Source organism: Elephas maximus, chromosome 19 (genome assembly GCF_024166365.1).
Source record: "Elephas maximus indicus isolate mEleMax1 chromosome 19, mEleMax1 primary haplotype, whole genome shotgun sequence".
Taxonomy (NCBI): domain Eukaryota; kingdom Metazoa; phylum Chordata; class Mammalia; order Proboscidea; family Elephantidae; genus Elephas; species Elephas maximus.
Genome location: NC_064837.1, coordinates 24,336,286 through 24,346,142, shown reverse-complemented (window position 1 = coordinate 24,346,142; position 9,857 = coordinate 24,336,286). Strand labels below are relative to the sequence as shown.

General features: G+C 42.4%; 1 protein-coding gene and 1 long non-coding RNA gene across 5 annotated transcripts in view; one reads left to right on the top strand and one right to left on the bottom strand.

Moving 5' to 3' along the window:
- LOC126063117 (uncharacterized) overlaps positions 1-9,857 on the bottom strand; it is a 203,606-nt gene that overhangs the window by 110,449 nt on the left and 83,300 nt on the right. For 3 of the 4 annotated variants that reach the window (XR_007514213.1, XR_007514210.1, XR_007514212.1), the window contains exon 6: positions 5,333-5,663. The exons of the other annotated variant lie outside the window; for it this stretch is intronic. This is a non-coding gene — a long non-coding RNA (uncharacterized LOC126063117). The remainder of the gene's footprint in view (positions 1-5,332; positions 5,664-9,857) is intronic. 4 annotated transcript variants of the gene reach the window in all.
- Positions 1-9,857, top strand: part of LOC126063114 (leucine-rich repeat-containing protein 37A2-like) — a 309,607-nt gene that overhangs the window by 284,984 nt on the left and 14,766 nt on the right. The window contains exons 20-21 of the mRNA XM_049861289.1: positions 3,008-4,773; positions 5,135-5,239. Coding sequence (XP_049717246.1) covers positions 3,008-4,773; positions 5,135-5,239 — 1,871 coding nt within the window. The remainder of the gene's footprint in view (positions 1-3,007; positions 4,774-5,134; positions 5,240-9,857) is intronic.

The following is a 9,857-nucleotide window of genomic DNA, read 5'->3' as shown; positions in this document are numbered from 1 at the left end:
GGAAGGCTGCCTGGCAATTTGGTCTGTGAATCTTTTCCTTATCTCAGTTAGAGTATACTTGGCAGGCCAGTCTCATTAAAAAAAAAAAAAAAAAATTTTTTTTTTTTCATTAGCTGAGAGATTTTTAACCCTATACTTTCTTCTTTTTCTGAAGCTTTCTTTTTCTTTTATTGATTATAAGAAAAGAATTGTCAGTGTTTAAGAATGCACCCTAGGGGTGAATCTCCTTGTTTGTTCTCTTGATCTCTCATTCTGTCCAATTAACTGTTTCCAAGAACCTAGCTTTTTATTTTTATGGGTAGTTGATAACACCAGCTTTTTCTTTTAGTCCATAGGAATTTATTTGTCTCTCATGCTGCAGCCAAGAGCTTTCTCAGCTCTGGGAGAGAAATTTTTTTTTTTTTTTTTTTTATCTTAACACTCTGCCTGGAGTGTTCTCTGTATTGTGATTCAAATCCCAGTCTAGACTGAAAATCTCTTCTCCCCATGCATCTCTTTTTTTAGCCCAATCAATAAGTTCTAAGGAGTCTCTATAAGTATTTTTTAATTTAACCCAAATTTCCTTTCACCAATTGTTTTCTATGCATCACGCATAAATGACACATAAGGCACAGAGGCGACGGAGATGATCTTGCAATCTCAACCTTTCAGACAGCCCTGGTCAAGCAAAAAACTCACACATAAGATGAACAGACAAACAGAGAATGCTCGGACCAGACAAGCCAGAAAGGGAGAGGGGAAACGAGGATGATTTAGTGAGGGCCAACACATTATCTGAATCTCTACTTCAATCTTCCAGATACCCCTTATCCCCAATACCAGATGGGGGTGTTACATCCACTCCCCAGAACCAGGGTACACGAACCGGAGACAGACAACATCCAGACACACAAAAATAACAGCCATCACATACTCATATATCTGCCCCAAATCTAGAGTCACCAAGAGTCCCTCTTTGCGATCACAAATGTAATAATGGGACTGAACTGGTAGAAATACACTAACTGGGCAAAACGCCAGGGCTATCACCCACCAGCCAGCACTTAATCAAAAGGAAAATAAAATGGAGAGGAAAGTAAGATAGAAAACAAGAGAGAGAAGAGAGAAAAAGCGAATCACAAGGTCTGCTGATTACACCAGTTTTCATGGATCTTGGACTCAAGCCCCTCACCGTAAACAAACAGTACCAAGTCTGAATTACCAGGTCTCAGGCTCGATTAACAGGTCGTGGATTTTGCGGCTGGCCCCCCGTCACTGCAGACACCAAGTCTCAATTAAGGGGGAATACCAGGTCTAACATGTCTTGGAGGTGACCCCCCCTCACTGCAGATGCCAAGTGTTCACTCCACTCAAGAGACTCCCCGGATTGCACGTGTCCAGGCAGGCATATTTTCAACTCAATCTGGGAAGAGTATCTATTAAGCACACCTGAATTATCAGGTTTACCAGATTTTGGGGCTAAGCCCCTCACTGTAAACATCGGGTCAGGACTCTCAGGCTCAGGAAAAACAAACAGGTCGAGACAGAGAGAAATATCCTTTGTTCTTATGGAAACCCAGATGAGAGGAGCAGGCACAGAGATCTACTCACCAGAAGGAGGGACACAGGACAGATGGTGTCCTGGCAGGTGTTTGTCCATCCATCAGGGTTTAGTAGGTCTCCTTATGTGCCTGCACTCCCAGGTCTGAGGAAAAAAATCATTCCTGCCACGGTCACCAAATTCTGTTACAGGGCAAGGCTTCCCAGCTCAGGACTAAGCCCTGCCTAGGTTTTACCTTCTTCTGACCAAGAAGGACCAGGAGAGGCTCAGAGGTTCCACACAAACAAAAGTTTATTAGGGACAGAGAGAAAGTAAAAGGCTCACGAGGGAGAGAGGGAGAGGGGTTTCCACCAATGCTAGCCTTCAGTCTCTCACTGAACAAAAGATTTTTTAAGGCTTAGAAAATTTTTTAGGCAGGAAAAAGGCATTATCTTTATTCATTAGATGGGAGGAGATTTCTAGAAGAACGGGAGGGATTATGAAAATCAAATGTGCCCACAGTTAGAATTCAGTCAAGATGGACATCCTCGCAGAGGTTGCTGGAACCAAGATGGGGTCTGTCACAAAGGCTGCCGGGATGTCAAACAGGACTTATTCTGGGATGTTATGCATGCGTGACACCTCTGGATCTTGGCTTGAGCCCTGGCAAGTGATCCCTGTTCCTGTTTGTCTCATGTGAAAGGTCATTCATAGGCCATGTTGACCTTTACTGCACATGCTCTGTACTTGCTGAGACCTTGAAAAACAACTCAGAATGATTATCTGTAATTTATAGCTGGTCAAGTACACAGGGCCTTGAAACATAGCCCCTTATCTTTTCTAAGCGCCTATTTTGTTAATCACAAGTAGTTTTCATGCGCCAGCAACAAAAGTTATATAGTGGTCTGCACTTAGGTTTAGATTCAGAGACTATTTAATGATAGCAGGTCAAGCACACAGGAGCTTGAAATGTACCCCTCCTTTAATTCAGCCAGTCCAATCTCTTCCCTGTCTCATAACCTGTTGCTGTCGAGTCGGTTCCAACTCGCAGTGACTCTATACAACTGGGTAGAACTGCCTCACAGGGTTTCCAAGGTGTAAATCTTTACAGAAGCAGGCTGCCACATCTTTCTGTCCTGGAGAGGCTGGTAGGTTTGAACCGCCAACCTTTTGGTTAGCTTCTGAGCACTTAACCACTGTGTCACCAGAGCTCCATAATCTAAATATAGTTACTATGTTTCACACTATAGAATGTTCTCAGTAGGTAGCCACCTTTTCAAGAGAACCAGGGTGGACAGAGTGGACAAATTCATAGTGGAACATTGTTGTCGCTAGTCATAAACTTCAGTTTGGGTTTATTTTTCTCCTCTCTAAATGGTACTCTAATCTTTGTTGACTTCGCATTTCTTTGACTGGGGTGTATGGCTATGAACTGACAAAAAGCTGTCCCATCCGTCTTTCATTATCATAGTCTTTCTGTTTTGGCAGGTGAAGAAGCATCTCTGGGGGCCGCAGAAGGAACATTTATGAAGGCATTACAAGCCCGGAAAAAGAACACCAGCACTGAGCTCACTATTGAGCCAGAAGCTGCATCCTCAGACAGAAGTAGTGTCAACTTGTCAACTGTCCTGAATGAGCCTCTAGGCTTTAATGATGAAAGTGATGTTATTAGTGCACTAAATTACGTATTGCCCTATTTCTCGGAGGGAAATCTAGAAGACATAGAATTGACATTATTACCATTGATTAAACTGCTTTTTTCCAAGGTACCAGATAGAGAAAAGGCCCTGAGTGATTTGGGAAGCAACACACGGAATCCCCCTCTTAAGCCTGAAAATAACCATGAAATTTACAGAAATAAATTGAGGAAGCTCTATTTATTGCAGAATTTGTTAAATGCAGAAATTCAAGGAAAAATTGACAAGGTTAAAAAGAAAGAAAAAACTGCCATGCTTATGTATCCCAATTTTTTAGGTACCAAATTTAAACGCCAAATCTTTCAAAAGAAATTGGAAACTGCTCGACCCTGGGAAAACCATCTGGCAAAGATCCAGAGAACAGGTGTTGGGAAAAGGCTGCAAAGGGTGAACGGAGTCCTCAAGAGGCCAAGGGGCATAAAGAAAAGGCACTTCAAAGGAATGGAAGATCAGAGCATCAAGAGGAAACAAGGGGCCAAGCCATTTATGGAGAATACCCCCAAAGCAAGAAGGCCCCTAAGGCCACTCTCAAAGAAGGTGGAACAACTTCTCAAGGTGCGGAGGCAAAGGAAGGTAGGGGGAGTCTCCTTCAGCACAGAGCCTTCATCCAGCAAGGAACGTAAGGCAGCAGTCTCTTCTTCCCTGAAACAATACTCCATGGGCAGGCCTTCTACCTCTCCTCCTTCAAAAGGCCCACCTGAAGTTAGAATCCTTTCAAAAGACTTGTCCTACACCATTTTTGTTTTAGAAGATGCAAATGCTAGAGTTAAAAATATGGAGGCTCCTAAATCAGTATCACATTCCAGAAAAAATTACATCTACCATAAATCTCGCTCTCGAGTGGTTCACAGAAGACCAAAGGCCAAAACAAGTCGAAGGTTCAGAAAGGTCCGTAGACTGATGCTTAGAAATAGACCTCCTTCCTCTGCAGTGAGGAGCCTCATAAATTCCCCTCCTCGAGAGGCTTTTTCATCTTCAGGAGAACTGAGTTCTCCAGGAAATCCTTTTCAAGAATTGTTTCCTTTTTCAGGGCCATATGCAAAAAACATTACTGTACGCAATGCTACTATGCTAGGTGAGGCTACCCCTGAAATCACTGCCCATAAAGATCCTTCCACTGCAGATTCTGCTGTGACTGCAGACAACTTCATGGCACCTGTTAAACAAACAAATGAAACACAATGGGAATACCAGAACATGGGCCCTGACTTACCCTCCAAGCCCGATGGCTCCTCTCTCCCATTGCTCTCATCCCCGGGTGATCAATTTGAAACTCAGCTAAACCAGCAGCTACGGTCCCTCATCCCCAACAAGGATGTGAGAAGGCTCATTGCTCATGTTATGCGGACACTGAAACTGGACTGCTCAGAGCCCCAGGTACAACTGGCCTGTGCCAAACTCCTCTCCAGAACAGGCCTCCTAATGAAGCTTCTCAGTGAGCACCAAGAATTTAAGGTGTCCAAGGCAGACTGGGATACAGACCAATGGAAAACCGAGAACTACATCAACGAGAGCACCGAAGTCCACAGTGAGCAAAAAGAGCAAGAGTCAAGTGAGGTAAGGACAACTCCAGAAACATGAGGCTCAGACTTTTCCATCAGAGTTCAGGACATGCCTTTAGAGTGCCAAAGCTCCTACTCCATATCTCATCTTGGCCAAAGAACTTTGGTTGAGAAAATCATCTCCCACTTGTTCATTTAGAGAATGGTGCCACTATTCGTAGTGTAGAGGAGAAGTCTTAACACACAAATTGTACAAGAAGAATGCCTAATAGTAAGATTATTCGATTTGTGATGTTCTTTATGAACCTATAAGCTAGATTCACCTGAAAGAATTGGGTTTTGAAACTGAATAGTTAGCTTTTATCCTTTTCATCTCTTTGTTCTACAAAAAAAAATTTTTTCTTCCTGTTTTTCAGCTCACAAAAGAAGTTCCAGGATATGGATATAACCACAAACTCATCTTGGCAATATCTCTAACTGTGGCAGTGATGATTATGATTATAATTTTCTGTCTCATTGAGGTAAGGACAACAATTAATTCTAGTTTCCAGAATATATTTTGTCTTTATAATAGATTCAAAAGCCACAACTGAAAATCAAAGCCACTTTCCCACCTGCTACTACTTGATATTCCTCTTCAGTCACCAGGACTGGGAAGTGCTTGGTTCTTTTATTACAAAGTGTGTTCCAGGGATTTCGAAAGGAACCCTACTCCCAGGAGATCTCGGTGGAGTTGAAACCAAGATAGTAAGCCATTAGACTATTTTGAGAAGTTAAATTTAAGAAGTCCAGTGTTGACATGATTGCAAAATTTCTTCAACCCAAAACAGTGGCAGTGATTTGATGTAGATACCAGTCACTTGCATTCTCTCCCTGATTTCTTTCCCTGTTGGTTGAAACGATAAGAGAGAGAAAATGTCCACTCTTAGGGAGAGATCAGTCAACCTGGGGAGAAAGGACACAACAAAAAGATAAAAGTGTTACCTTGTAGATTCCTTAGATTTACTCAGCATCTTTTTTCTCCAGTGTGTAAACTAAAAAAGAAAAATCCTTGCCATTGAGTAGATTCTAAATCATAGAGACATAAGCATTGTCTAAACAGGCTCAGTTAAAATATTACAGTAAGCAGTTTGGTTCTGCTTGCTCTTTGTTCAGTTATACAATGGTTTATTAATTTCCTGACAGACAGCTGCTAGCATATTTAACAAGCTGACAACTTCACGGCACCCTGCCAATTCACCCTAATTTCCCTATTCACCTTTTCTACTGTCAGAGCACCCTTACGTTCCAGCCCCTCACCCTACCCCGGTCACATCATGCTCATTCCTACTTTTGTCTGTGCCTTTACCCCTCGAAAATTCCCTTAATTCACTCTGCCTGTTGAAGTCCTGTGCATCTGTCAAAAGCCCACACAAGTCCATCTTTCTTCACAAAGCCTTCCCTGAACCCTTCAGTCCTCCTGGCCCTGGTTCATTTGCGAGATGTGTTGCCATCCCTTGGGGGCCAAAGACAGACATTTGCCCTCTCCAGAGAACTTAAAACTGTGGCAAACAAGTTTTAAAAAGATGGCCCCTCAGGAGGGAAGGTTTAAGATCAACACATAATGGAGCAGAGCAGAGATATGTAAAGACCAGATGGTCTCCCGATCTATCTGAAGGAAAATAGGTCTATCAGCAGGAGGGTTGGTCAGTTCCTTGTAGAAAAGGCAAGGAACAGGATAACCTGGGCAGTGCCTATCCTAACATTGCACAAAAGTAAGGATGGAGCCCAGGGCAGCAGAAGTGAACTGTCAGGGCCACCAGCAGGGCTGTGCCTGAAGAGGAGATAGATGGATGAGGCTCCCTCAGATCTTTCTATGAAACCCTGGATTCAGCTGATTCCTTACATTCTATTCTGTTCTCACCAAGTAGCCTTCTGATTGTGCTTTAGTGAGCACACAGGCCTGTCTCCTCAGAGACACAAATCCCTCATCCTGTAGACACCGAAGTCCTGTCTGTGGAACAGGTGTCTTTCTCACTGTCAAGTCATAATTTGGCATTCTGATTTTTGGTCAGTCCTGCAATATTGATAAGGTGAGACTGCCCCCGAAAGGAAGAAGCTGGTCCTCTTTTAATGGCAATAGAGTCTGATTTCTAAGCCTGGGAGGCTGGGGACCAGCATGGGGTCAGTTTGCCAAGACACCTGGAAAGACAGTCATTGGCCATTGCCCAAACAGTTCCCTCTGCTTCTCCAAGCAGCCTGTGGGTGTTTCCTGTTCAGACATTTCTATAAATCCTGTGCTGCTTTTAATTCCTATGTTCAGTTTAGCCTTACATTTGTATTCATTTCTGTCTTCTCCTTGTATCCTCTCCCCCAGTTAGATCATAAGATTTATGAGGACTGAAACCATGCAGTGTTTTGCAAACAGTAGAAAATAATGGTGCTCAAGGGAAGAAAGATAAGGCATTACAGCAATTCCACAGTGAGAAATAATACAACCTAATATTTATTTTGAAGTAGCAGACAGAGCCCAGTAATAGACAGACCCATGTATTCTTAACACTTTGGAAATATCAATTTTTAATGTTCTAGTCAGTGAGGGGAAGTGGATATATGGTAGAACAGTGGTCTAACTATTGGGGCGGGGGGAGATAACGGCAGATCCACATTTCTCACCTAAAACAAACATATTTCAGTAAATGTAAAAAAAGAAACCATAAAAGTATTAGAAGGAAATAGAAGCCATATTTTTATTATCTTGTGGTGGGAAAGAGCTTTCTAAGCCTGATACCACAGGCAGAAAACTTTGATAGATTTGACTACAATTAGCAAAGTTGAGAGTCCCTGGAAACCCTGGTGGTGTAGTGGTTAAGTGCTACGGCTACTAACCAAAAGGTCAGCAGTTCGAATCCACCAGCCACTCCTTGGAAACTCTAGGGGGCAGTTCTAGTCTGTCCTATAGGGTCGCTATGAGTCAGAATCGACTCAACAGTAGTTTTAGGGAGTCCCTGGGTGGCGCTGGACTATTAACGGAAAGTTTGGCAGGTCACACCCACCCAGGGGTGCCTTGGTAGTAAGGCCTGGTGATCTGCTTCTCAAAGATCACAGCCTTGAAAACCCTATGGAGCAGTTCTGTTCTGCACACATGGAGTCGTCATGAGTGGGAATCAACTTGAAGGCATCTAACAACAACAAAACAGCAAATTTAGCATTGATTTAAATGCCAAACATTGGACTACATATATTGTCTGGCACAGGAACCCTAGGAGGAAGGTATTATCATCCTTCTTTTACAGATGAAGGAGATCAAATTAAGGCCCCAGGGGCAAAACCAAAAGCAGAACTGATAGTCACCTGACTATGAAGCCTGTTCTCTTTTGCCTCCTTAAAGATAAAAACAAGTGCCAAGTATTTGAAGCATCAAAATACAATGGAAAGAGTTGAAAGGATTGATATTTTGAATATAAGAAGAGCTTTTATAAATCAAACAAGAAAAAGACAAACAATCCAGTGGAAAAGAGGGCAAGGGGTATGAAGAGTAGGAGATGTTTGCACTCTTGTGGTATATGTCGTATGTTTTAGTCCATGTGGAATTTATTTTGTTTATTTGGTTTTGGTGTGGCTGAGGTTGAGAATCTTTTTCCTGCCTATGTGAATATCCAGTTGTTTTACAATCTCCTGTTGAATGGTTCCTTCTTTCCACGCTGATCTAAAATACTGCCTTTGTCTGGACTCTGTGCTGTCCCACTGATTGACTTCTGTTTTCCTGTACCGGTATCGCCTACTTAATTCCAGTTGCTGTACAACATAATTTGATATTTGGTAGGGCAAGCTCCTGCTCTTTGATCTTCTTTTTCATCCTTTTCAAGCTGTTGTTGCATATTTTCTCTAGCAAATGTCGGCTGGTCAGTTTTGTAAAAAGAAAGCTATGTTGGCATTAGAATGGAATTGCATTGAATCTGTAGATTAATTTGAGGAGAACTGGCATCTTTACAATGTTGAGACTTCCCTTCTAAGAACGTGGTATCTCATTCCACATAATCAGTTCTCCTCAATGTCCTTCAGAAGAATTTTAGTGTTTTCTTCACAGAGGTCTTCCACATCTTTTGTTTATTCCTAGGTACTTTATACATTTTTATTCCTATTGTGAATGAAATCCTTCTTCCATTACATTTTCTAATTGGGTATTGGTGGTACATAGGAAAACTGTTGAGGTTTGTGTGATTTTGTATCTAGCCACCTCACTAAATCCTAATATTACCTGTACCCATTGCTATTGAGTCGATTCCGACTCATAATGTTACGGGAGAATGGCCTCAGTTCTTGTCTTCAGTGTAAGAAGAACTCAAACACTGAGACAGTGTCAACCAAGCAGAGGTTTATTAGCTAACAGAGGGTTAGTAGTAAAAGTACACTTGACTAGAAAGCGTCAAGCGGGCTACTCAGATATAGAGAGAATCTGAGAGCCCTGATAGTCCTTTTCTTAGGGTCTTATACCCTTCTTGACCCTTATCTGTCTCTGTTAACATTTAAAAGCCAGGACAGGACCGCCTATGGAGACTATTTCTTTGGCTTAAGGTTTAACTATGTAGGGACCATCTCACTGAGGAATGTCACCACCCCCTGCCTCTTCCTCTGTAAAAAAAAAAAGGGACTATCTTATTGAGGAATGTCACCACGCCTTGTCTCTTCCTCTTCTGGAGTGTAAGCTCTCCTCCTCCCCCTTACACCTTTCCCCCCTCAAGTGTCATTTTCTCAAATTTTGGGGGCTGTTGAAGGGGAGTGATCTGTCTTCTGTAGCTACTTCTTGTTGTCACTGGAGCATAGAGTTGGCCCTAGGAGAGGCAATTGTTCTTTAATGAGGGGGATTAGCTTAACTTCTGGAGCCGATGATGGAAGTGCTGGGCAGCTTGATCTAAAGGGCTTTCAGGACTTGTTTTTTTTTGACAAAGTCTGAATTACAACCATTTGTAATTGAAACTTTTTTTAACCTGGAAGATAGTATTTTAAAGACGCAGGGCCCAAATAGTAAAAGAAGAATCAAAGACATTAAAGGGCCAAGGAATGGTGTTTTGGGGGGGCCCTTGGTCAATAGTAGCCAGTTTATTGAAGTTGGTAGGTTTTATTCTGTAGTCTTTTATTCTCTCAGCCAGGCACACT